The sequence below is a fragment of the Gadus morhua genome, chromosome 21 (genome assembly GCF_902167405.1).
Source record: "Gadus morhua chromosome 21, gadMor3.0, whole genome shotgun sequence".
Classification (NCBI taxonomy): Eukaryota; Metazoa; Chordata; class Actinopteri; order Gadiformes; family Gadidae; genus Gadus; species Gadus morhua.
The window spans coordinates 12783332-12811289 of NC_044068.1; the positions used below are offsets into that span (position 1 = coordinate 12783332).

The 27958-nt window shown below is 48.0% G+C and overlaps 1 protein-coding gene across 2 annotated transcripts in view; it reads right to left on the reverse strand.

Annotated features, from left to right (window-relative positions):
• Window positions 1-658: 658 nt before the first annotated feature.
• The window catches only part of slc24a4b (solute carrier family 24 member 4b), a 33032-nt gene continuing 5732 nt past the window's right edge, over window positions 659-27958 (reverse strand). Inside the window, exons 2-17 of one of the 2 annotated variants that reach the window (XM_030345888.1) lie at window positions 27622-27732; window positions 12625-12701; window positions 10807-10881; window positions 10254-10338; window positions 10026-10129; window positions 9021-9095; window positions 8900-8925; window positions 8325-8378; window positions 7018-7109; window positions 5461-5636; window positions 5056-5194; window positions 4628-4794; window positions 3796-3910; window positions 3345-3457; window positions 2864-2929; window positions 659-2663 (exon numbers count right to left, since the gene is read on the reverse strand). In XM_030345888.1, coding sequence (XP_030201748.1) covers window positions 2517-2663; window positions 2864-2929; window positions 3345-3457; window positions 3796-3910; window positions 4628-4794; window positions 5056-5194; window positions 5461-5636; window positions 7018-7109; window positions 8325-8378; window positions 8900-8925; window positions 9021-9095; window positions 10026-10129; window positions 10254-10338; window positions 10807-10881; window positions 12625-12701; window positions 27622-27732 — 1622 coding nt within the window. In that variant the 3' untranslated portion in view covers window positions 659-2516. Of the gene's footprint in view, window positions 2664-2863; window positions 2930-3344; window positions 3458-3795; window positions 3911-4627; window positions 4795-5055; window positions 5201-5460; window positions 5637-7017; window positions 7110-8324; window positions 8379-8899; window positions 8926-9020; window positions 9096-10025; window positions 10130-10253; window positions 10339-10806; window positions 10882-12624; window positions 12702-27621; window positions 27733-27958 lie in introns of both variants that reach the window. The other variant, XM_030345887.1, reaches the window with a different exon arrangement.

Genomic DNA, 27958 nt, shown 5'->3' on the forward strand with positions numbered 1-27958 from the left:
GGAGGGGGGAGGGGGGAGGAGAGGGGGGACGGGGGTTCTCGGTGGTGGACACCATGTGCACACCATCATAGAGAATCTTTACATTGAGTTTGCATATACAAGAACCTCCCGCCATCGCAGTGGCAGAGGAAAAGACAATGTTCATCGTTTGCCCTCAACACCCCCCCACGCAGCCCAGACCGGACTGGACTCCACAACAGGCAATTTTGCATTTTGTCTTGATTGCAGTGTAGCCTCATAGCTGCCAATGTTTTGTGTTTTTTTCGTTTGTCTGTTTCACCACCTCCCACCCATGTGTGCGACGTGGCCTGGGCCATGTCCCACATAAGCTGCGTTTGGCGTCCCAGCATGCACTGCAGACAGAGGAGGGTGTGCTCAGTGTGTCAGGACGTCCCAGTGATCTGTGGGGAGGCGGGAGGCGAAGGTCTGTGTGTAGGACGGGGGGGATGGGGAGAGGGGTAGGGTGGGCCAGTGTGAGAAAGAAACACTGTGGGGCCAGTTTTGAGCGTGCTTGTACACAACACATACATACTCACACACGCTCGCTCACACACACTCAGATTGCTAATTTTGCCCATACATGCAGTCCCGCGCACCGACACTGAAAACGTACACCGAAAATATGCACTCACAGAAGGAAGCACTAGTTGATTCAGAATGAGAGGACGACTTGTTTATGTTAGATGTTTTTTTAAAGTGCAATATCTACATGTAGTCCAGAAAAATAAATAAATCAAGAGAACGCCATCCCCGGCGCCACCTCCAGGTGCTGTCCAGCTCAGTTTTCCCTGATAACCCACATCGGTGTGGTTGAAACCCCTGCCATGCACGGTTGTGGTGGTGGTGTTGTTGTCGGAGGGAGTATTGAGGTACTCTGCCCTCTGGTGGCGAGACGGTATTATAGAAGACAGTCACGTTATTTAATATATACTTTATACAGCACTCGTCATCGAGCTGCCTCAAAATGTGGGCTTAAATCAACCTGGTAGAAACCCACGCACGACTGACGCACTACTTAGCCATCCGAGAGCGGGAATTTAACGTTTCCCATACCGTCTATCCTCCAACCGTTTAGTGTCCATGAGGCAGGGACAGGGGGGATTGGACCAAACACTTTAGAATGAAAAATAAATATATATATATATCTGAGCTATGGAGTAAAGCACCACCAGCTGACCATCCCCACCTCAATGGTGAGGAGAAAAAACAAATTCATCCTTGCCGCACAAGGGCGAAAGAACATTTCCATGTGCAATTAGTGACAAACAAAATAAATAACTTGTCCTTTCAGACTGCCTCAGCATCTCGTGTTTCACACCAATTTCAAAACTTGGTTTTGAAGATAAAACAGACAAAATAATGTTACATGGTTGTGCAGAGCGCTGCTCGTACAGACGGTCCCTGCAGTCTCCTTCGGCCGGGGACCAGACACCTAGCACACTTCAAAGGAATGCCCTCTGGAAATATGGAGAGAGGGAGAGATTGGACAACACAAAACGCAGATTTAATCTAGATGAGGGGGAAGGTAGAGGATGAGGCGTGGGGTAGGTGGTGGGGGGGGCTGAGGTGTGACAACACACACACCACATCTCCCCCCTGGGTCCTTGATGTCTTCCAGAGCCACACCTTGAGAGGCGAGCTGCCACAGAGACATGTGCGTGTGTGCGTGTTCATGTGTGTGGTCTGTGTATAGCGTTGGTTGGAGGGGTGGGGGTAGGGGTGACATGGGTCAACCTATAGAGATGTCAGAACGTGGACAGAGTGTGGGTCTCTCCCGGAGGTTGGGGGGGGGGGGGGTCCGTATTAAAGCGGGATTCAGGCCCCTAGCCCCAGAGTCTCATGATGTTTGTGGTGGCGTGTGTATGTGTGTATGCGTGTATATGTGTGTGTAAATCTACAGCGGGAGACACAGTGGGTGAAACACCTACAAGTCAGAAAGAAGGGCCCCTGAGACAGCAGGTGCCCTGACATCTATATAAAGCCATGCTTGACGACAGGGGGGGGGGGGGGCGGGGGTGCAGCAAGAGCACACAGACTTAACAGGGCAGAGAGGGCGGTTGGGGAGTGGGGAGGGGGAATGCCCGAATAAGGGCGTAAAAAGGGCCAGCGCTGAGTCGAAGGAGCGGCCAATCAGACGAAGGGGGGCAACTTCTTTTTTGTTTCTTTTTTTTTTTGCAAACAAACTTGGGGTAAACAAGTTGTAGGTCATAGAAGAGACAAAACGTTAGATTATTTTTTTTCGCAGGCAAGGTTATGCGGTTAGAGTAAGGAGTGGTGTGGTTGGGTCGGGGTGAGGATGAGATAGAGAGGGGACACATCTAGAAGTCTGCGGACAGAATGAGATCCAGTATCACTTTGGGTTTCGGCACAGAAGTGCGCCGTGTGTGTAACATGTAATAGGACGAGTGTATGTGTGTGTGTGTCTGTGTGTTGGTTTTGAGGGGGGGGGGGGGGGTCTCGGAAATCAAGAAAAGGGTTGAGGACGTTTCCCACGCCCTTCCCCCTCCTCTGCTCTTCTACTCCAAGCACATGGGCAGGTTGACGAAGGTGAAGACGTTGTACTCGATCATGATGGAGAAGCAGAGGAAGATGGCGTACAGCACCAGCACGGTGCAGCCCAGCTTGGGGGTCAGCCTCCAGTTGTTCAGGTGGATGCCCAGCACCTGGGTGAGGAGCTCACATCAGTCACGCTACAACCTAAGACAGCTCAGCACTGCGCAGTGTCTCTGGTGACAAACCTGCCGAATGTATTGTGGTGCACCTTGATACGAGGGATGCACTTAGTTCATTGTTGCCAGTCTTAAACCCTTTTGGCTATTAAAAATATATACGTTTTATTTAGGCAACTGTCAATTCCACTCACTGTGAGACCGACGGAGCCCAGCAGGAGCACCACAGAGTACACCAGCCCCCGGCTGTTGATCATCACCTAGCACACAGGAAGCAGCACACCAATCAGCAAGCAGAGGAAGACACATAAACCAATCGGCAATTAGCCTGGCCTCATTTAAGAACGGAAAAAAATATGCAATTGAAAAAAGAATTTAAACGTCAGTCACAGATGTTTTACGGTTAATCTAATGCTTGGTTGCACTTCAGAGTGGAGTGTTCTGGCCCCTAGAGTATTGGCACTGGTTCAGCACGACTCAGTTTTCTTTGTTTCTACTGTTGTGTCCCACAATGTTTGCCAATTTACAAAATGTTTATAGAAATAACTAACAAACTAAAGAGCACCTAGATCACAGTCATAGATATTTTAAGAGTAACGGCATGCTTGGAAGTCACATTTTTCACTGTTTATGCGTCACTGTTCGGCAAGTGACATCAGACCCCCACCCACTTACCTCAGAGCCATAGTCCACGCACATGGTCTGGAGGGCCCAGGGCACTCCAAGACCCACCAGGATGTCAAACACGTTGCTGCCGATGGTGTTGGACACTGCCATGTCACCCAGTCCTGGAGCAGACGGATGAGACCACCGTTCCAAGCTTGTAGCCAATGTAAGTGTTGAAGACAAATCTAGCACCGAGCCTTTCCTAGGTGCAGCACTACGCTCAGATTTCCGATGTGAAACATTTTCAGCTTTGACCCGGGTTAACGCTGACCTCTTGAAGTGCGGCCAATCAGATGCTAGCTGATTTAACATTTAAACCAACAGCTTTCTTAATAAAAGAGTTAAGAGTAAAACACGCAGCACACCTGTCTGTTGGCTGGCTACATCCTCATGTGTTGAGCGCTTCACTGATGACCATACAGCGCACTTTAATACACCACTATTATACTACTGTGCCAACCTTGGCGCGCCACGATGAGACTGGCAATGCAGTCGGGAACGCTGGTGCCGGCGGCCAGGAAGGTGATGCCCATGATGACGTCGGGGATGCCCAGGGTGAAGCCGATGATGGTGACCTACACATTATGGGATGGAGCAGTCAGTGTTGTCAAAAGGAGTTACAATTTAAGTTATCAATAAACTTGACCTTCCACCGACTGCCAAGAGAAGAACGACTTTGTCGTAACTTTCAATTTAAATTTGTAGTAGACTCGTCTTTAACCAATCAAAATATAAATCTAATCGGATGCAAGAAAAAATATACCGTATATAATAGGGATCGACCGATATATCGGTCGGCCGATATTATCGGCCGATATTCGCGTTTTTTACGTGTATCGGTATCGGCCGATACGCGGCCGATTTTCGCCGATTTTTTTTTTTTTTTTTTTTTTACTTGTTCTACCTCACCTGTTTTTACTATTTGTTAAATATAGTTTTTTATATTGAAGTTCAATAAATGTTCCTTTTTTTTAATTGAGACTTGTAACATTTGTTATCAGTGTAATTTTTATGATTGAGGGAGCAAAAAAAAAAGAAAAAAAAAAAAAAAGTAGTATCGGCTCTAAATATCGGTATCGGCGTATCGGCGTATCGGCTAAGGCTGATGAAAAAATATCGGTATCGTATCGGCCCTAAAAAATCCGTATCGGTCGATCCCTAGTATATAATTTGATTGTCCATCGGCAGGAAGTGACACTCACACAGGAAGTGATGCGGTTTAGACGTCCCAATTAGGCAAATGGCCAATTGGAGTGATTCAGCAGTTTCCCCAACTACTCGTATACACTCACCATCCAGACCATCAGGTAGGAGAAGATGGCGATCCAGACGGTGGAGAGGATGAAGGAAAGCATGAAGAACTTCTCCCAACGAGGTTTGGCGCAGTTTGGGATGGTGAAGAAGAGGAGGAGGAGCAGTGGCCAGGAAATCAGCCATTTAGTCTTGCTGCCAATGCCGGCTGCAACGGACATACAGTTCAAGGTCTGTTTGAGTCTTTTTGAGCAGCCAAGGAGAATGATCACTAGAGTCACGATACGAGGCCATCAACTCATTTCCAGAAGGGCCCCCAGAGAATTGAAGTTGAAGTCCACACACACATTCTGTAGACTAATGAATCAGTGAATTGGCATGATAACTTCACATTTCTCCCTCATGCCACACCTTTTGACAATTTCCGTAACCAAAAAGAGCATGGATCAGATCAATAAATAAATGTTACCTGGAATATGGAAGGGGGAGATGGTCTCGTTTTCCTTCTCCTCACTGGGCTTGTCCTCGGGGACGTTTCCGTTCTCAATGTCGTTGACCTTTCCGTCAATGACCTGCGTCTCAACGCCGTTGGCAGCTTGGACCAACTTCTGGCGCTTACAAGCATAAAAGCATAAACTCAGTCAAACAAACTCAAGCCAATATCACAGCTGCTAGCCTAACTGCAAAGCGAGCTTTAGCGTGACGCAATAAGGTAACGAAAGGATGACGCAACAATACACACGCTAGATTTCAATGCACATCAACATGATTCAACTTTTATATGAATGGGATGAAGCGTTACAAGTACTCACTTCAAAAGGGGAATATTATGATATTAACAGTTCACCGGTTACTAAAGAAAACCCATTTGTACCTCTGTGATTATCAGGCGACTGGCCATGCGTAGCCGGGTCTTGGGTCCAAAATGGCTGGTGACCATGATGCGGAGGCCGGCCTCTGGGAAACGATACTTGGGTGGGTTGGCGTTGATGATCTCGTCCACCATGACCACTGAACCACGACTGAATTGCGAGGCTTGGCTAGGTTTGACTAGAGAAGCAAAGGGCAAACAAGATGAGCTTGCAGCATATGTTTGGAGAGCATATCAGTTGCCCTTTTGCTAGATACACCATTTCATTTGCACTAAGCAAATTTTCACATGAGCAGCCTCTAGTGGCTGAAGTTGTAGCTACAGTTACGGTGGTCTCCATCTCCAGTCTCTTTTGTGGCAGGTTCGTTACCAGGGAGCCTGGAGAATGACCAACATTTTAGGCAGGCCAATCACAAGTCAGGGGTGGAGCTTGACTTGTGATAAGGTCTTGACACTGGTTGAAGGGTGGAACGCACACGGGAGAATTAAAGGATTGGCTGGACTACAACATTTTATGCTCGAGTAAATAGCTGCAATTGAAAATTATCATAGTGCCCGTTTAAGTATTTAATTGGTATCTTGGAACCTAAAAGCACTGAACAGTAAAAATGTGTAACTGCTACTAGGCAATCCTTCGACATTTTAATAGACATTACATACCGCAAAATGAAGGACTATTGAGAATTTTTTCTCAATAGCCTCAAAAAAATGTAATACTCTGGAGGAGTAAAATTTTAGAATGATTGCTGATTTGCAAATGTTGACCATATAAACATTAGCTGCCCATTAAGGTCCAAACAGGCTTACGTGCAGCAATAAAAGTCCTTAAAAATGATTATTGGACTCATTACACATGCAAATTACACAATTAAACCATGTTCGATAAATAGCCCCCCATAAGCAAACTTTCTACTGATGAATATAATGAAGAACACTGCTCAGGTCCTCAGCGGGTCCGGGCTGAGGAGAGGTAGCAGTGACACGTAAAACACTTCAACACATGGAGGAAAAGGCATGTAAGCAGGTTTAGTAAGGCTAAGCAGACAGGCGCACCGATAGTATAAAGAAAGGGGAAAACGCTAGAAGCGACCAATAGCCACAGAAGATTTTTAATAAAGCTTTGCAGAAAGCCCTTTTGCCCACAGGTTAGAGAGCTAAGGAAATTTGCAAGGTCAAAATAAATATGGCTGACAGGAAAGTCTTCAGCTGGCCTAAGATAAGTCAACAAACTTCCTGAAGTCTAGTTTCCTGGTCGTTTTCTTTTGTAACCATGTTGCTTATAACAATATTTATTATGAGCTGATAATAACAGAGCCATGTGCATTGGTGACTAAACCTTACCAAGCGTAGTTTTCCACTCAAGACATATTTTCATTTCCCAGAATGACCGGTTTATCAGGGGTGAGGAAGTGGGAGGGGCGAGAGAGAACGAGTGAGCAGTGGGGTGGGGGGGGGGGGGGGGGGGGGGGCTTGGGGATTTCCCGCCTGTCTGGTTAACCTTACCTGCGGACAGCAAGGGCCATGACGAGTCGTCACTACAAACATTGTAACTAGCATTACCGTCCTCCATCTCACTGCTGGCCGCCGCGTTACCGTTGGCCACGGTCTTCCCGGGCTTGCCGGTGAAGAACTTCTGCATGCTCGAGTTGAACCTGGGATTAAACCGATAAAAAACTGGTAGGACAAGAAGACATTTTGATCTCGGGACAAAAGGCTGGTTGAGGCTGTGAGTGTAGGTCCAGGAGCTAGGTTTCTTTCCACCCAGCTCACACCACCTGACTGCTTGCGAAGCCCCCGTCTAAAATACACCCCTCCTTTGAGAATCACTGGTCTATCAGAGTCTGTCTTCAAACGGTCAAACCCGAGTTTAACCGTTGTCAATCATCGATTGATTGACACATGAACACATTTGTATTCAGACCAAATTTTAGGGACCAACCCGACCAGTACCGACGGACCCAACACCACACGACTACAAGCTGTTCAATGCATGACGAACTACTGAATGAGCTGCACAGGTGCAGACCCTGCGGCGGCGCTCTATAAAAGCCCTGCCGCGCCGCTGCTCCCGTCGACGTCTTTGGGCAATCCTCCGATCACACGTTGTGTGCTCCAGTGGTGCAGCCGGAACACGCAACGCAGGCATACCATGCATATTCATAGTCATAATGTGCATGCTCACATTAACAACGGACATTTAACACATTCTCACAGCAGACCCCACAGCACAGGGCTCTGGGAAAAACACGCGACAGGATTCCACCGTAGGGGAGTGGAGATTTACAGCTGAAATATCACTTCCTGGAGCCGTCTTAGTGTTGTATTGTTTTGTAATGGTGGAGGTAGACCTATTGTCTTTACTGGAATTACTTCCTCCTCGCCAAATGTTAGAGGGGGAAGTGTGCTCTTTGCCACTGCGGACTGAGCGACAGAGCGAGAGAGAGAAAGAGCGCGAGAGATTAAAACTCTTGGCGTGAGGAGAGAGCAGGCTGCCGCAGTGTGCACCACAGATTACCGGCCGGGTCAACTGACCCCACCACCGCCCCCCCCGCCCCCCCCCCCCCCCCCAGTGGTCTCAGTGTAACCGACTGAATCTGCAACATGGGGAGGTTCCTGTGGAGGACTGTGTGTGTGTGTGTGTGTGTGTGTGTGTGTGTGTGTGTGTGTGTGTGTGTGTGTGTGTGTGTGTGTGTGTGTGTGTGTGTGTGTGTGTGTGTGTGTGTGTGTGTGTGTGTGTGTGTGTGTGTGTGTGTGTGTGTGTGTCTTGGTATGCGTTGCGCATGCAGCACATCATTCTTAGTCGCCTGCCTGCGTTTTTGAATGGGGTCACATTTATGGAGGAGAAGGCATTTACATAAATAACTCACTTCATGACGACAATGTAGCCGACGTACATAAGCACCAGCACCAGACTCTCCCACCTGAGGGAGAGAGACGGGGAGAGAGAGAGAGAGCAAATCACGTTGCATCTCCATTACTCTCTAGAGACTGTGCACTCCAGCAATTTCTTCCAATAAACACCCAATCTTCATATGTATGCTAATGTCGTTATGACCTTCGTTCAAGTCTGTATATTTTGACAATATTAATGGCGACTTTGGTTGAACCTTCTTGGCAAAAAAAATACATTCATTAAAATCAGCACTATTAATTCAGTTAAATTTAGTTTCCATTGCAAACTAAATAAAGTATGAATTTATTCCTACTGCCTCTCCTCAATCATTTAAGGGACACCTAAGGGACAACAAAAGACTTAAAAATGAATTGTAAGGGAGGACTGTTAAATATTATGCTTTCAGGTAGAAGGCTGTTGCTTTTGAACGTTTCTACTGGAGGTGTTGGCAGTCAGTCCAATGCATCGACAAATCAATGGCATTACACTTGTGTTTCCAACATCAAACAGCAACAACCTGGAGAAAGGTAAAGCATTTGGCCCACTCACCACACAATCTTCTCATCGTAGATGAACTGCACGGGGGAAAAGAAGAGTAAAGAAACAGGATTACAAATGTGCATCGTTTGCGTCTGACAATACTACAGCCCCATCGACGGCTCCCACTCACTGCGATCAGCGCCACCACGGACAGGGTGTAGTAGAAGGAGTCCCTGAAGACCGACCAGCGGGTCAGCATCACCACCTGAATCATCATCCGGGTGTGTGTGAGGGGGGGGGGGGGGGGGGGGGACATTTTCAGCAGGGGAAGCGAGCCAAGTGACACTTTGCTCCCCCAACCCTCAGGGACCATCCGCCCACCCTGTCCCCCTCTGTGCCCCCGTGTTCCTCCGTTCCTGGTCGTGGGGGCATGATGGCTGTTTGGAGGGTTGGTTTACTATCATCTTGTCAGTTACTATGGAGGGTGTTATTATATCCGTTTCCCAGCTACGCCACTGCCATTTGATTTACGTTGTGATTATTATTTGTTGAAATAAAAAAATACATTTTAAATTGCGGTTACATTTTTGAAGCGAATTTTGTGTACTTCCCTTTCAAACATTATAAAAAAAAGTGCTTTAGGGATATGTCGTTTTCAAAGGAGAGGGTTATTGTAGGGATTATGCTTGTTTTACAAGTTTTCTTGCATTTCTATCCCTTTTTTTAAGGTTTTGTGACTCGACTTCTGTTGCTTTTGCCCTGCAGCTAATTTAAGTTCCCAACCGAACCATGAACCAATTGTGTTGATTGCATAACCAAAATAATAAAGGACTGTAAAAGTGCATTTTGAGGACCAGATAAGAGCCTCATCCAGAGGGCAAAGATTGTCATGATTTAAAGTAAACTTCTGGCGGAGGCCGGGACACTCGGGAGATATTTGCTCATTCAAACGCAGGCACTGCGTCCCGCTCTCACGAATGGAGCAAAAGGAAACTGCAGAAGAGGTTGGAGCGTCTGAGTAAAACCGACCGGAGCAGATGGCTTCCCCTCCAGCCAAAACAAAATCTGTGAAACTACACAAAACAAATATCCCCCAAAAACCTGCTGCAAATGAGCCAGCTCTCTATTCTGTATATTAATGAGCAATGCAGTCAAAACAATACTTCGCCCTCCCCCCCGTCCCACACACACACACCTGTCCAGCGAAGATCCCACAGACGCCAATGATGCACAGGATGTTGAAGACAGCTGAGCCCACGATGGTCCCCACCCCCACATCGCCGTGGGTGATGAAGACACCTACAAAATGGTGCAAGGCGGAGGGGCGGCCAATCAGAAAGAGCAAACATGAACTGCACAGGAACATCTATATCTCTCCCTCTGTGTGTGTATCCGTGTGTGTGTATGTTTGTGTGTTTCCTACCGATGACGGAGGCAAACAGCTCTGGTGCGGAGCTGCCAGCTGCCATGAAGGTGGCCCCGGCCACGTCCTCACTCAGGTCCAGTTTCTTGAGGAAGAAACAAAAAGCACCAAAATAAAGGAGGAGGAAATGCCCTCCTGTGAGCCATTCAAGTTGAAGCCCCCAAAACTTTAATGGTTTATTTGCTTCACTGGAGAAAAATTTCGGGGATTCTTTTAGAAACTGTTGACCACAAAGCATTTTTTTCCAGCGAAGCAAATAAAACATTAAAGGCAAACTTGAGGGTATACCGGCAAGAAGCCTTGCACATCATAGTATATATATATTCTGGGAACCTGCATGTTCAGTTCACTAAACAAAAATGCAATAGAATTCAGTTGCTCTTCCCACAGACTATAAAATGCAGTTCTAGTGCGCAGTCCTTCTGGAGTGTGTGAATGTGTCAAAATGTTTTTTTTTGGGAGGCAGGCTTCTCACAGTTTCTCATGCAGACCAACGCAACACTGAAAGAGTGAAGGATACAATAAATTAATAAATAACAAGACGCATCGGTACCTCACAGATCTTCTCCAGCGACGTCACAAAGTAGTCGTCGCATATTATAGCCAGGGCCAAGAACATGTAGAGAGCCTGGGAAGACACAAGCACATGAGCAACATTTGAGGGGGAGGGGAGGGTGCATGTACCTGCGTGCAAAAAAGATGCTGAACAACGAAACGACAATTAAGTCGGGTGATGGTGTGGCAAACGCATAACAGCCAAAAAGTTAAATTCTTCCACTTTGTGAGTTATATTAATTATAGATTGGTTGCGACATCATTAAGCGTCTCAGCGCATGGCTGCCGTTCCCTATGCTGTCCACAGGGGGCAGTGCAAGACTGCAGTCACCAGCAGAACCCTGCAGGCGTTTCTGTTCTGATATTGCAGCCAGATCAGTCTATTAAAAAGTCGTGGCTCAATCGCCACCGGGTGCATAGCAAGCACCATAGTGAGCGTGCGTGGACCATTTTCGAGAATGCACAAACTTTGCTTTGTGGTGTCATTGACGGATCAGTCAGAAGGGATTTCGTTCTTGCGTTCGCCGACGGAGCTCAGAGTTTGAGAGACAGGAACCCGCCCCGGATGGATGGGAGCCGTTCACGCTGATCATCGCCTCGCAGGGCAAATCTGCATGTCCTCCATCATGGTTTATCTTTCGCGGAGGGCTTCTCGTGCATTAGCCACTGCCAGGGCTGCATGTAGACATCGCATTGTGTTTGCACGCTGCCAGCCAGGGCTATGATTACACCACTTTCCCTGAACGATGTAACATTAATGTGTGTGCGTGCGTGTGAATTATTATCCACTGGGGCCCCGCAGAGGGTAGAGGAGGTCATTCCGCCGCCTTTGGTTAAGACTAGGCGCGAGTGTCTGTGTTCTCCCATTGTTGCGGCCGCTGTTCGGAGTATCGACGGGTTGTTACCTCTCGACCCCTATCTCGGGAGGAAATTTACGACGCTACGCCCCGCACCATCAATCAGATGGCTGCAAACAGTGGTACACCGCCTGCCTACCTCCCTCCCTCCCCCCCCGCCCGCCCCCCAGCCTCTCTCCGCTCACCACACAGGGCCGTAACGGCCAGGGCACGGACACAAGGGTTGTGATTGGAGGTATGAAATATCTCTCTGCTTTCACAGTGGTTCACTGATGAAATCCGCAGGTGGCTCCGGGCTTTGAGTTACATCAGCAGACCCAGGGGGTGGTGGGGGGGATGGTTAGAGAGAATAACTAACCAAGTTGCCAAGGAGCAAATCAAATTTGTCTTTATAGAATTACAACATTTTATACGATGTATTTTTGATTAGCCGGCCCATTGCAAATTAGATGTTTCCCCCCCTAAACTAGAAGATAATGCAACGTTTTCTGTTGTGGTTCAACGTGAACATTCCCTTTCTGTGCAAGTTCACAGTATAATGAAAAGCACATCATCATGTACATATATTTACATGGTTTATACGTCTCGATGAAACTGCGACCCAAAGCCGATTGATCCGCGGCGGCGAACACCTCAGTAGACGGCGGTGGAAATTAATCTGGGCTTAATCTGCCCTGTTCCGCACTCCCAACGCATAGCCTGCGGCGTGTTCCCTTCCCCAGACCCCGATGCACGGCGTCGGAAAAACTGATTACTTTGAAAAGCCACCGCGGCATTACGAACGCGCTAAACGGTACATTGTAAAACACGATTTTGATCGCTGTAAAAAAAAATAAGGGAACAAAAAGCATTAGGTTACAGTTTAACCGATCCTCTGGGAGTGTTTTGACAGTTGCTGCGGCTGCAGCCAAGAAACTCAGCCAAAAATAAAAAACACGAGGGTAGAGTACACAGCTTACCGCGATGATATGGAGCACAATGGCACCGCTCCTCAGCTCCTCAAAGGAGAAGAGGTCCTCCGGAAACTCGTGGACCGCTGAGGAGGAGAGAACATGTCACCGTCAGAACACACGCCAGCTGCACCTATGGGCCCTCGGTGCACAAGACATGTGTGCGGCACTGTGTGTGTGCGTGCGTGCGTGCGTGTGTGTGTGTGCTTGTGCACGCACAAGGCTGCGTGTGCGCGCACAAGGCTGCGTGTGTGCGCACGCATGCCACTGCTGGCTTGGGAGGCTGGGATGGTTCTGTCTGGCAGAAGTACTCCCGTCTAGACAGAGCTCTCCCATTGGACACACACACACACAAAATTATTTAAAAAATGCAAGACGGTTGCCTGCGTCACCGCAATCCCCTGCTCCCAGGGATACCCAGTGCCTGCATACAGCTTCACATGCCAGGATGGGGAGGAACTGAACTGAATCAAAAAGCCCCCCCCCCCCCGAAGAATATTAAAAAAAATACTAGCTATGTTGAGATCCACTGTGTCCAAGCGGGCGGGTGGGTGGGCAGAGAGGCGCACAGTTGGCTACTGCAGTCGGCCCCCCAGGTTACACAGTGGGAGAGCGATCCCAGCAGACGCCTCAGATCTCTGGGTCCGCCTTTACCGCCATGGGGTGTGTGTGTGTGTGTGTGTGTGTGTGTGTGTGTGTGTGTGTGTGTGTGTGTGTGTGTGTGTGTGTGTGTGTGTGTGTGTGTGTGTGTGTGTGTGTGTGTGTGTGTGTGTGTGTGTGTGTGTGTGTGTGTGTGTGTGTGTGTGTGTGTGTGTGTGTGTGCGTGCGTGCGTGCGTGCGTGCGTGCGCGTGTGTGTTAAACCTGGCTGGCCCCCGCCCGCCTCCGTCTTCCCATAGTCAGGAGGAGGACGAGTCAACCCTCCCTCTACCCGTGTCCCCTCCGCCCCCTCTTCCCCCCAGCATCTTACCGCCTCCTGGGAAAACACATGGCCAAGGTCACGGTGACGGCGCGCCGCGGCGCTAACGGATCACCGTGCGCACGGCCGCGGGCAGACGCCACCGCGGAGCCACGTCACGCCGCTGATTAACGAGCGCCGCCGCGCTCCGCAAGTCTGAGGGCCAGGCGGGGAGCGGTATTCAAATGAGAGCGCTCTCGCACGCACACCGCCCTACTTTGAAGGGTAAAACATTTATAATGTATAAAGAAAAAAAAAAAAACGTGACAATGAGAACACACACACACACACACACACACACACACACACACACACACACACACACACACACACACACACACACACACACACACACACACACACACACACACACACACACACACACACACGTCTGGGCCCATATGGATATGGGGGGGGAATTGGAACAGCTCTCACCTGAGACTGGTGATTGCACCTGTCCCAAGCTCAGCCCTAGTGGCGGGGGATGCGTGCATGACTGATTTGGCACACCTTTGCACACACAGGCACGCCGATTTCGAATACCCATTACCCAGGCTCGGGCCCTGGACCCAACCGGTCGAAAAGCAGACACACACGCACACACATGAGTTTCTAGCATTATGGCATTGCAGCTGTGGAAGAAATGTCCATTATGCAAAAAAATGAAAAACAGGCCAGTGGCCAGGGCTATGGAATGGATATTTCACACCGTGGCCTTGATTTGGATCCAAAAGGGTTTCAAAGCCGCCTCCGGCATTTGCCATTCTGAAGCCATTTGATGTGTTCTGACTGCTCTCCCTCTGCTGCGATGTGTCACTTTCACATTCCCTCAGACTTTAAAAAGTTAAATATCAAGCTATGGAAGAAAAATACGATATAAACATGGCCATAAGCAGTTTACTTCTCATTGAAGGTCACAAGGTCACTTGAGGATTGATTAGCCCGTCTAAACTGTCAATCTTGCAGTTGATGTCTGAAATTATTGAAAGTTAAGGAAAATAGGCCCATGATACAAAAAAGTTTGCGCCATTTTGCTGAATAAAACACACGCACACCCTTGATTTAGCTCAATGCCGACAGCGGTATGTGGCAATAATTGAACAACAGATATCATCTGCAAAATCAATGCCCCCTGCAAGTGAGGCATTGCCACAGGTGCAAAACCTTCCAGGGTTAAGTCAGAGCCCCCCTCAACTGATCGGTTGCTGCTGCTGTGATCAGATATTGACAGGCTCATGGAAGGTGCTGTCTGTGTCTGTGTGCGAGCGTGTGATCAAGGCAGGTTCTGCTGTGTGTGAGGGAAGGTGGGTGGGATGAAGTGAGGGGGGTGGGTTAAGACCAACTGCTACAATAGAACGTTTCTTATGGACATGAATACAGGCGAAACGTTTTGCGCAGGCGGTGGTCTTGACGGGGAGTGAAGGACCCCACTGGGCGGCATATACCCCGCATGCCTGCCCACTGTGACGCCGAGAGCCCGTTCACCTCAGGGCTGAGCTCTGTGCTCAAGGTCGCCCGCGTGGGAAGTCGGTGGCGCCAAATCAATAATTTAATGCTACCGCCGCCGCCGCCACCACGGCGGATGACCACAGCCGTTCAAAATAGCCATCACACAGGCTGCTCGCAGGGTGTTGGATGACTGACGGGTGGAGTGAAGCGTGTCTCCCTCCCCCTCGCTCTGGACTGAGCTCCCCCAGAGGTCGGTCCGGATATGACCCAGCTTCGACGGCCGGTATCTGCATGGCGCGGACGGCGCTCGGTGAATACAGACCGGCGAACAGCAGAAACATCAAGTAGCCTCTGAATAAATGATGAGTCCAAAGCAGGCACCAAGAATAGCCTCATCTGCGAGAGGGAGAACAAAAAAAATAAAAAAAGCTTGTGTGTGAGAGAGACACACGCAGCGATCGCTGAAGGTAAATCGCTGTGGGTTGGGATGTATTGAGCTCGACGGTTGAAGTTCAGTAAAGACGCCACTATGTATAGCCAAGTGATCAGATTGTAGTAATGGAGCCGGGATTGAAATCCCTGCTGTATTATTTTACTTTAAAAAAAAAAAGGAGAGAAAGAAAACGTATTGTGGGGCTGGAGGGGGTATGACCATGTTGTCATGGATTCGCTCAGCCAGTAGGCATCGGTTCAGATTAAAAAAAGGATAGTTAAAGTGATGAACAGGATCTAAAATCGTAAAGCAACTAGGATCACAGAGGGACGTATCCAATGGACACTGCACTGTGGTTGTATGTGTTCGGTCACCTCCTTGGCAATGTGAATGCATGTTAATTGGTCAATGGCAGGAGGGAAAATAGACTCCAATCAAATGGGCCTCAAAGAATAGTAAGGAATCGATTGACTGAGAACCCTCAAGTTTGCAGTGGAATTTATTTAACATAATTGGCTTCATGCACACATTGATAACCCTCAACATAAGTTAATAACGGAATTCTGTTGTCGATCACTTTTGAAACCTAAAGCCAAATGTGTTTGGACTACGGTGAATCAAATGCCATCAAGGCAAGCCATTTGGTCAGTTCACACCATTAATTCTTAATCTGTTCCTCTTTAAGATGCATCAGCGTCATCCGCTGTTGCGCAACAGGACTGTATTTGGCAGTGGTTCAAAACTGGTCTAGCCTCAGCACCCACATGTGCCATTAGTCTTCAAGTCACAACCCCGCCCGCCACACCAAAAAGGTTAGGAAATTGACAATTATCGCAGTTAGCAACAATTCCTGAATGTAATAAACATTTTGCGGGCAAAAATCTGTAACAATCGGGGCAAAACTCAATGTAATAGAAACATTAACATTAGTCAATCCCTGGACTTCTTTGTATAGATTAAGGTTTGGCATATGCGCTGCCAGCCACTCACAATGCCCAGTGGGTCGCACCACACCGGGTGAGGATCACTGGTCTATTACCCCTTTTCCACCAACGCAGTTCCAGTGTTGGTTTGGGCCAGACAAACAGGTTCCAACTCAGCACCAACCCTACGCCGGTCCAGAAACAAGAACCAGTGACTACTAGTACTGGGTTAGCGTTTATTTAAACGTCCTGAAGCGTTTCTACGACACATTGCTCTGACACATTGACGTGGCTCTACTCTAGCCCTATAGTCTGTGGAAAATCAAGCTGGTTCTATGGGAGTTGGCGTGTAGAACAAACACTGAACAAGCACAAGCACCAGCACCGGAGTTGCGTTGGTGGAAAGGGGGTATGTGTGGATGAGCCTGGTAATGGCCAGAGTACAGGCAGAAGCCTGACTACCTCTGATGTTGTTGCCAAATTGATAAAGTAGGCCATTATTTCTCCAATGATGTGCAGTGAGGAGTATACGGCCAAAGCTAGAGAGCACATGTGTTCGTCAGTTTAGGAAAGTGGAGCCTACCAGTTCTCAAAGAGCAGGAAAGGGTTTGGCTTGAGGAGGAATCCGAGCGAATCAAAACCTAGCAAAAACATCAGTATATTAACTTCTATGAACCTTCACTCTTAACTTTTTCCCCCGCAGTCATCACTTTTGTTTATTATTTATACAGAATAATAAAAGCCATCCACCCACAACTCAATCAAGCGAAGAAAGTGAATACATTTCTTCGCTTGAAGAAAAGTTGAGTCAAAATGATGGATGCAGCCAAAAAGTTACAGGGTCTAAGAAAACATTTACATATTGAATATTATATATGATAATCCTCTACATCCGGCCTGCCCCAGCAAACCCAGGTTGAGCCGAGTCTTTGTTTACTGAAGTTGTCGTTTCCCCAGAGGGCATGTACGGTTGACGCATGATGGATAACCACGATACCGTCATGATGCGCAACAAATTGAGCCTCAGCTTCCCAGCGCTGCACCCAGTCGACCCATGACACAAGTGTATTGTTGGAAGGCAGATCTTCGCTACCTGGCTATAAGTAGCCAATTAGCTCAGGAGGGAGCCTCTGGCAGGACCAGCTACCACCGAGGGAAGGAGCAAGATGTGCTCCAGCACCCTCACGTAACAAAGCAAGGACAGAGGGACAGGGCGTCACTGTCCACCCGTCTGGCCATGCGGGACCGGTTGACAAGCGGGTCGCCCCCGAGCATAACCACCGCTTAGTTCAGGTGAACATAACGAAAAAAACGCCACCGCAAAAAGACAAACACGCACGCACGTACGCACGCACGGCATCAGTGGGCAGAGAGAAATGCTGAACGAGGCAGACTTGCTCGCTGGACCAGCAGGCTGCTGGCTGAGTAACCTAAAGGGGACACTGCTGCAGAGCGCATGTGGTCGGCTGTGATGGAAAGGAGCGACGAGTGTGAACATTTAGCCACGGTTAGCGCGCGTGGGGCCCCACAACAATGAGCGCCGGGTCGCAACCGACAGGCGCCATTTACAGCTTGCCATGCTAGAGGAACAGGAGTGACACTGACTGGATGGTCGTGTTTTGGCAACAGCCAGTGAACGGGATGTGAGAATGTAAAGAGACAGGTTATTCAAAAATGGACGGCGTGCGCTGCTTAGCAACGTTGAACTCTGTAGTTAAAATTGGGGTGTACATTATGATCCAACGCAGACCTGGTAAGAAGCGAGGGCTTGATGAATTGACCGGCCTGCAGAGGCGAGCGTGGAGCTGGTCACCATTAGTCCCTGGGGGTGGTGGCCTGAACAATCACACGATATATAGCACCCTTGCCCGTGTAGACTGAGCCCATTTCACACCGCATCCAAGCCTCCATGGAGATAAAGTTCAATTATCCTTTGAAAGACCTTCAAAATTTGCCATAAACGCATGGTTTTTCTGTTTCTAAATGTGCCGTTACATTTTCTTTCATGAGATGCGTAAACCTCCTTGTTGCACCATGTAAGGGAGGTCACAAGTCCCCGTGGGTCTCAGTAGGCGTCCTTTACTTGCTGCACGACTCCATAACTCCCCATTCAAGTTTAGTAAAAAATTATAATTGAAGAATTCAAATAAAACAATTTAAACAAATGTGACTACAGAACTCAGTGACTATGTCAGGTACCCACAGAGGAGTATGTGGGTGTCCGATGTGTTCAGTTAGGGACCCTTTCTAGTTAAGCGGTCTTGCAGACCACTTGGGTCAACAGACCATATTCAAAGAGGAAAGTATGCTCCCAAAAATCAGTCCACAGCAGTACGGTGTAGAACAGCTGACAGACTTTACGGAAGCCCCCCCCCCCATATATATATTTTGATGTAGTGGGGCTGCACCACCAAGATTGAAGGTTCAAGCCAGGCTGGGGACAAATCGATTCACATATCAAGTAGAAAAATAAGATAAAATATAAAGTCCACTTCCAGAACGCACAGCAGTCCTTGCTGGACCACTATCACCCTGTGCCATCAAAAGTGACATGTAGTGACAGCAAGGTCACCATACCGTGACCCGGGGAGAGTTTACACTGGGCATTAATAATACGCAAGTCATCAAGTCTGTGATATGGGGGTTGGGGGGTAAGAAATTCATCTCATGAATCGGATGGTGCTGCAGATGCAGCGATTTCCTCGAACGTGACCAGAACACGGATATGTCCATTCTGAAACTATGAAACCACTGGCGATGAAGGGACTAAAGATAACATATTTTGGCACTGCCGTCGGAAAGAACATCGTAAACAAACTTCAAGATCATACCGGTCATACCTGGCACAGCGGTAACAGCAGCTTCTGGCCACGGATCAACACACACACACACCCCAACCACACCTACCTTTCACACCATTTGTGCTTACAATGCTAAAACAAATATATCATTGCTCTTTTTTTTTTTCTTTTTTTTTTTAAACCTGCACGCCCCTCTGCCCCATGAGCAGATTAGTTTGATAGCGTATCTGAAACCACGATAATCAAATCCAAACGGATTATACCATAGTACAAACCCAGCCACACTATAAACCCCCCTTTGCCTTGTTGTTCAGTTCCACTGTCCTGTTCTTCTCAGATTGCCCGCCAGGAAGCCAGCCCCCACTGCCCCACGCCATATTAGCTCGCTTGCCTGGGGTTTAGGCGGGGGACACAAACGCACACACATGCACACGCACACACACGGTTGACTTCGTCACACCAACCCAAGAGCAGGAGAACAATTGTGGCGCCGAAATAACACTGAAGTGTGCATCGTTTAATATTCTGTGTCCCCCTGTAAACTCATCAGTTTTTGGCTCCAAGTCGGGACTGCTCCTCCTCCGAGCGGTGCCGGTAACTGTTAAAGACGCTGGCACGACGCAGCGGGGAACCGTCGCTTCTGAGCCTCCTTGATGACTCAAAAGCTTGTCGCTACAAAAAAAAAGAAAAGAAAAAAAGGGGGCAATTGGCTTAATGTGGTTCACTGAAGAAGGAAGTGGCATCCGTTAATGTGGGGAGGTGGGGAAATAATCTGACATCTAAAGTGATACACCAGTCCCATGTGCATTCTATCAACGACGTTTAAAGTCACAGGGGGTTGGCGGCAGGCTTTTCTCCTTTAACAGCCATGCAGCACCAGCATTAGCTTACTGTAGAACCACACAACATGATCTCCACACATTTACTGAACAAGTCCCGGTAATGAAGCAGCAGTGCGCATACGGCCTTCTTGGACACTGCGCCACATCTCTTTTGACAAAGAGCCCGAAAGAAGACAAATATAATAAAAATAAAAATAAAGCCTAATTGCTCTCGTGAATCTCAAGGCGGGCACAAACAACATTAGCCGTGGCACCACCAGAGATAAAACAGAACACTCCCTCGCTGGGATCAAGCAAATGAGACGAGGATAAGGAGGGAATAAAAAATTAAAAAAACGACTATGATTTTTAAAAAGGGTGTGAGCTCAGATTAATCTATGCATCGCACAGGACTGCGGCCTGATTAAGCACCGCCTTAGATGCAGTACTCAGCACAAACCAAAAATGTAAAAAGAAAACACTTATAACACCAGCTTGTGACGGCGAGCTACGGCTTCGCCCCCAACATGCGGGCCCAACGGGACCCGACCGACGACAACGACGACGAGGAAGAAACGTTACACAATCAGCGGGGGGGGAACTCCAGAGGGTGCGGGCAGGAACAGGAACACATCCGTCGCGGCGTGAGGCTGATGCTCCACGTCGTTTCCTATTAATAGCCGAGCCCCTCCTCCCGTGGGGGCACCTCCGCCGTATGGTCCTGCGGTCATGTTGGAACACGGCCGTGGGCGCGGCGGTGCGGGCACGCGAGGGAGGACGCAATCTGCCTCCTCAGAGCCACGGAGAAGAACCCCGATCAAAGCTTTTACATGATGTATGCGTAAGGTTGTTAATGTGAGGGCAAATAATGAATGTGTATCGCACACATGCTTTTCTTTGATTAATGATCACGTCTGTACGACGACCTAGGACTCTACGGTTAATAAATAATGCAGTTATAAATGAAGGCCTTGCGTGGGGGGGGGGGGGGGGGATTAAATGACAGCTCGGAATTACCCGAGATTTAGCACAGCACCCCTGTGTGAGGGAATACTCACTTTACAAATTACAGACGGGGCAGATTTGCATAGGACTAAAAATCCCTCACAAATGGCCAATTACCACAAATTACAAGATGTCCCTAGGTAGAGGCAGTGCTGAGGGGGAGATGAAGAGGGAAAGCTGCACTCCCAACTCAATTCCTCAGAAGGAAGAAACGTGCAGGGTCAGAAAGAGTTCATTTCTGCAGCTCCACTCCCAGTTGCCACCTCCAGAAGCCTCACAAGTCCATGCTTTGACCGCACAGAAGGCAAGAGGCGGCATTCCATTAGTGGTACTACAGCAGTTCCGCTCGGCCCTCGCTTCCTCAATCTTTAGGGAGTGATTTAGTAGTTAAGGAAATTGTTTTGTTTTTTTGGGGGGGGGGGTGCACCTGAAGGCACGGAAAGTGTGAATCATAGCTTTGAAAATACTAATAAGGACGCCACGGCCGAGTCCTCGCTCATGTTTCTTCTTGTCCCCTTTTTAAGAAACAAAATGTCAGAATGACCAAATACGCAATAAACACAAGTCCTCGAGCTCTTCAGGGTCCCTGCAGCTCCAGATGTCTGAGCACTGCAGTTCATTTACGGGGAGAGTGGTGAACTCCACTGCAGGTTGTTTTGAACCTTGCATGGGCAACTCACCGATGCAACAATGGGGTTGCACACATGCGATATACTTGCAATATTATGACATGATTGAGGGCGTCTGTGTTGAAAGCGAGAGTCGTTACATGGTTCTCGTCATCCGTCGTCACGTTTGGTCTACCTTTTACAATTCCAGGCAAATGCAAATACATGCATGTACACCACCTACACATGACCCATTTTCTGTATATTTTAAAACCTTTTTGATGTTCTTTGGGCTTCGCCACAGTTCAAAGAAACCACTGCAGTCCAAATATACATAGACCTCCAGTCAAACATGTCCCCAGTGCCAAAGCTAGGTTAGAAGCAGACTATAAAACTGAATGGGAAAACTAATGTGGCTGGGAACTGGATAGAGGTTAAAGAAGGTGATGCTGCACCGCTGAGGGAAAAGCCATCTAAAATACATTTTTACCCAAGTAAAACTCGGTGGGGATTAGCAGTCAACATTTTTGCCGATTCATACATTCCTACGACTCATCTACACTTTTTAGATGACAGTAGTAGATCACATGAATCACCATCTCCAGCAAGCAAAACACTGGGGAGGTGGAGGAAGCACATGCATGTCCGTACTTTGCAAGACGTTCAGAAGAACAGTCCAATAGCGGGGCGATCACATGACCGGATCACAGCAAGACATTAAACTAATGATGGTGCTGGCAAAGGGGGGGCGAAATAAACTGGAATCCTGCTCATTAAGTTAACACGGAAAAATAATAATAATAGTCCATCTGCGTTTGATTGTTCAGACCATGGCATCTCTTTCAACTGGGCGTATAAAAGAAAAATATATATTAACACAAGGGGATCTCGCCCTGCTGTGAGCAGTAATGAAAGAAGGCTAGCTCTTCGCCGCTTGGCCACAAAAAAACACCTAAATATAGCACATGAGATTGCCTTCCAAACAATTTGTTCCCCTCGTCGTCACCCAGTGGGTTCCCCGGCGCGCGCGAATGCGCTGACTATGTTGTATTTCAGTGCAACCTTCCTAATGCAGAGCAACAACACCTTGCATCCCCCCCTGTTACGTGGTAGAGTCAGAGTGCGTGTTCGGTCCGGCTCACTCTGTGCACTTTCTCAGTCTGTATGACTTTAATGTAGATTAAAGGCAAAATAAATTACAAGCACTTGCGGTTTTTGCAACAACATAATCTGGCCGACCCATTAAAATTGAAAAAAAAAAAAAAAAAAAAAGGGCAATAGGCCCTAATCCCTTTCTCGCACGATTAAGGAATTTCAGAGCCATAGTTCACAGGGTGACCGCTGGCGTCACGACGGCAGAAATCTAAATGCGTCGTCATTTGTCATAGCCTGGGCCGGAGGACTTTCATGTGATCAAAAGATTTGTTATTATGCAGGGTTGTTATTTTCCAGGCTCCTTCCGGAGCTAAAAGTGAAATCTACGGAAAGCCCCGCCGACGCTGAAAAGGAAAATAAAACATCGCATCTTGATGCAGCAAACTCATCTCGTTTAAAAGAGAAAAAAAGACGACCCATTTGCTCCTTCACGCTGAACTTCAATGTTAAAACGCAAAACCACGCGCGTTGAAGGGATTGCTTGGTGAAACCATTAATTTGCACGTTTCCATCCATTAGAAATGGACTAATGACAGTGCCGGCAGGGGGGCTGATCGATCAGCACGTTGGCCTTAATCGAAACCTTTGGATGAGTGCTGAACACACCGCCAGCACTCCAAGAAGAAACCATCTCTGAGCATGCACTATAGTGATATAGCCCAAACATCTTGACCAGCATTTATAAGTCGAAGTGCAGACTTCAGTTGTGCGTGTTTGTGTGTGTGCAGACTGAATTTGCGTGTTTGTATGTGTACTAAGAGCACAGGGCTAGGGCCTGCATGGCATCTTGCCGTCTCATGTATTTCCATCGCATGAAGTGCATTCTAGCCTCATTGAAGCGGATTTGAATCATACGATGCTCTCCAACCACATGCAAACCCCACAATGCCATAGAAATAAGCATAATCAATTCTTAGAAAGCCTACAGCGGGGCTTATCTCCACTACAGAGGCCAGCGGGTGGCTGAGCAGCGTTCCTTTGAGTCGGGCTCACGCAGTGTGCGTATTCAAATCAGATCACTGCCAGATACGGCTGCTGTGTGTGCTGATTGATGCCTCTTGTATTGGGAGGAAAATTTGCAACAAGACTACTGAGGAAATGAATAAAATAAGTGAGAAATATTTGAATAAATACAAGACACAAATTATCAATCTGTGCAGCTCCAGCAGTCTCGCCATCTTCACTTCTGCAAGCACAGAAGGAGAAGATCCCATTAGGGGATACAAACATTGGATAATTATAATCGGTGCAAGAATAACATAGGGGATGGAGGCTTTCTCCGTAACGATCTTAGAACTGCAGGTGGCGTCTATTGGCGCATTTCCACTGCAGGGTGCGGAACGGATCGGATCGCAAAGGTGCGGGGCGGATCGCGTTTCCACCGCCAAAAGTGGGCGTGACCCGGACTTTGCCGTAGCCTACCCGTTCCGACCCCATTTTAGGGACTCCTCCGTTGCGGTACCCAAAACGAGACCAGACGCCTGCAAGGGTACCCTGGAATTCTAGCTACACCCCCCCTCCGTCGATTGGTCGACAGAATCGTCACTTCCGGGTGACGCGGGGATAAAAACAAACCAACAGTAGCGTCGAGGTATTATTCTTTACAATTAACATGTCGCGTAAAAAGCTTGCTTGGGCGAACAAGGAGGTGGAGACGTTCGTCTGCATTCTTGCGGAGGAAGACGTTGTTTACGATGTTTACGTAGCTGCCGCGGCGATCGACATCCGGCCTACCACAAAGGGTACTGTCGGCGGTGGAAACGTGACCTCGGAACTGAGCTGGGCTATACCGCCCCCTCCCTACCGCCCCTTTGCGATCCGATCCGTTCCGCACCCTGCAGTGGAAACGCGGCATATGTGCACGGTGCCGACTGCTGTTAGCATGACACGGAGGACAAGACTGGAGAGAACAAGACGATGACCAACAAATTAAATCACATGCCTGTAAGTAAAAAGGCGACAAACTAATACTCATTATTGTAGCCAGGGACAGAGACAACATCCTTGATTTTGCCTCTTTGCCTCCTTTAAGTGCAGCCAGAATGCAGTGAAATAATCAATGCCATTGTATGACCTGCCAGTGCTATTATCATTCACATGATTTAAAGGTCCCATGACATGAAAATCTCACTTTGTGAGGTTTTCTAACATAAAATGAGTTCCCCTAGCCTGCCTATGGTCCCCCAGTGGCTAAAACTTGCGTTTGGTGTAAAACGGGCACTAGCTGTTCTGCTCGCCTTTGAAAAAACGGAGGCTCAAGCGCGCTGATTTGGAATGTCTGTGCTCATGAAGTCATGAGGAATCTCAGCTCCTCCCCTTACTCTGCCTGGCCCGCCCAGAGACGTTGGCCCGCCAATGAGACTCGACCGTGCGAGCGCCACATGTGTGTGTGTGAATACACACTGTAACGCAAGTGTTTCTTGTCGGTTCTTTGACGTGTCTTGTATTTCCACAACGAGACTGTCGTGGGGGTTATCTGAGCCATGGTTGAGAAGGAATTGGGGGAAAGGAACTTTGGTTTGACTCGCTGAAGTACATGAACTGCGACATGCCGCCGGTTGCCGCGAGGCACCATCGCCCGGCAGCGGGCAGCCGGCAGCAGGCAGCGCGCAGTTCAGTCGACTTCAGGTTGATGTGAAAGTGGAAGAACCAGGGACGTCGCAGAACCCGACAAAGTCGTTTGTGATTCATAATATCGTCTGGAGGCGCACACAATATGTTATATGATATAGATATCTATGTATTATGATATTATTTAGATATAGAGCTCCAGGACTGTAACGCAAGTGTTGTACACTTCCTTGTTATTTGGATAACCGTTCTGCTGTTGGTGTGATGGCGCATAACACGTCGGACTCTCGTCTCTGGTATTTTCTACAACGAGACTCGTATTGGGGGTTATCTCAGCCAAGGTTGAGAATGAATTGGGGGGAAAGAACTTTGGCTTCGACTCCGTCAAGAACATGAACCACGACAAGGAGGAGAAAGGGATCTTTGCCGGGCAGCGCTTAGGCACCTCCGCCTCCGGCGGTGGTCCCTCAGCGGGGCTCAAGCGGGAGACATTCGCCGCCAACAATCCCTTTCTCCTCAATGTCGTGGTTCATGTTCTTGAGGGAGTCAAAGCCAAAGTTCCTTCCCCCCAATTCATTCTCAACTTTGGCTGAGATAACCCCCAATACGAGTCTCGTTGTAGAAACACCAGAGACGAGAGTCCGACGTGTTATGCGCCATCACACCAACAGCAGAACGGTTATCCAAATAACAAGGAAGTGTACAACGCTTGCGTTACAGTCCTGGAGCTCTATATCTAAATAATATAATATAATACATAGATATCTATATCATATAACATTGTGTGCGCCTCCAGACATTATGAATCACAAACGACTTTGTCGGGTTCTGCGACGTCTCTGGTTCTTCCACTTTCACATCAACCTGAAGTCGACTGAACTGCCCGCTGCCTGCTGCCGGCTGCCCGCTGCCGGGCGATGGTGCCTCGCGGCATGTCGCAGTTCATGTACTTCAGCGAGTCAAACCAAAGTTCCTTTCCCCCAAATTCCTTCTCAACCATGGCTCAGATAACCCCCACGACAGTCTCGTTGTGGAAATACAAGACACGTCAAAGAACCGACAAGAAACACTTGCGTTACAGTGTGTGTATTTCACATTGATGTGGACGTTGAAGAACCAGGAACGTCGGAGAACCCAACGCGGTCGTTTGAGATTCATAATATCGGCTCACACAGCTTTTGGCCGTGATAATATATATTATATGATATAGATATCTGTGTAGGCTATATGATAATATTTAGATACAGAGCTCCAGGACTCCCGTGTGTTCTAGAATATTTACAGAACACGGCTAAAGGCTGTGTGCGCCTCGCCATTGCGATACATCCACTGTAAACAGAGCGCATGGTACCGTCCCTGGCTGCAAGCTGCTCAGGGCCACACCCCCACCCTCCTCCTTGACACGCCCACCGAAACAGCGCATTTGGGGGAAGCTCAATGTGCGACTGGCTCGGAGTGGCTGTAACTCTGCACCACGGCTGAATTTCAGGAACGTCTTTGAATACTGTGTTAGTTGCCCACTAATACCTATATTAAAGAATACATAAAATAGCATGTCATTGGACCTTTAAAGACTTAGCGATAATTTAAAAGGTCACGGTTAAAATCGTGAACGAAAACTGGGTGTGGAAAATAATTTGTAAATACTAATTCGCTCACTTTTCTCTTAAATCAAAGAAAATCTATCAAGTTTTCCCCATCCATCTTGCATTTTTTAGCTGTGGCAGGTTTGATCCAAGCATAATAAATGCATTTTTGAATCGCGCCCTGTGAAATTTCCCATGCTAGCACCAAGGATCAAAACTACATTGACACTAAACCCAAGCTTTTTCAGAAAATACTACATTAACGAAAATAGCAATCTCCTTTTCAAAACAAGAAAAAACTAATCCGATATTGCAAACAAAAAGTAAAAATATATAAATATATATAAATAAAAACTACTCTAAACTTTAACAGCCTCGCTCCAGGTCTACATTAGCTCTCCCACGCTAAACGTAGCTCTGCAACACGCCGCTTCCCATTCCTCCTCAGCTCATTTTAAGGAATGTTTAATTCCCTTTGTTGTCGTGTCTCGACATGGCACGCGGGCTGCGTTTTCCCCTTGAAGTACCTCGTTACTACGTACAGATCTGAAGTTGTAGTGTGCAATCATGGAAACGCTCCTGGTTACCGTCGGGATCACACTTTGATGAAACAATGTTTCCTTGGTTGGCTCAGATGCCTGAGAAGGCGTGCAAGAGGAGGAGGAAGAGGGGGGAGTGGTCTCTGGCGATATGCTTACAGGGTTCCGTGCAGTTCTTGGACTCAGTCTGGTTGCCGTCGGTAGGCGAGGACATGAGGCGCCGGCCCCAGTGCTCGTGGTCCGCGTGGCCATGCACCTGCATGCCATGACCTGTAGGGGAAGGAGGGGGTGTGAGAGAGAGAGAGAGAGAGAGAGAGTCAACATCTGCAAGCCTTCATCATGAATGTATACAAGTTGTTTTGTCATTTGTGAGCGAGTGTTTCCCTCCCATCCCAAAAAATAAAAGATACATGATTTTTCAACTACATCTAGAACAGAATGTTATAGATTGAAAGAGAAGCTTATATTGCTTCTTTATAATTTTGGGGGCATCTGG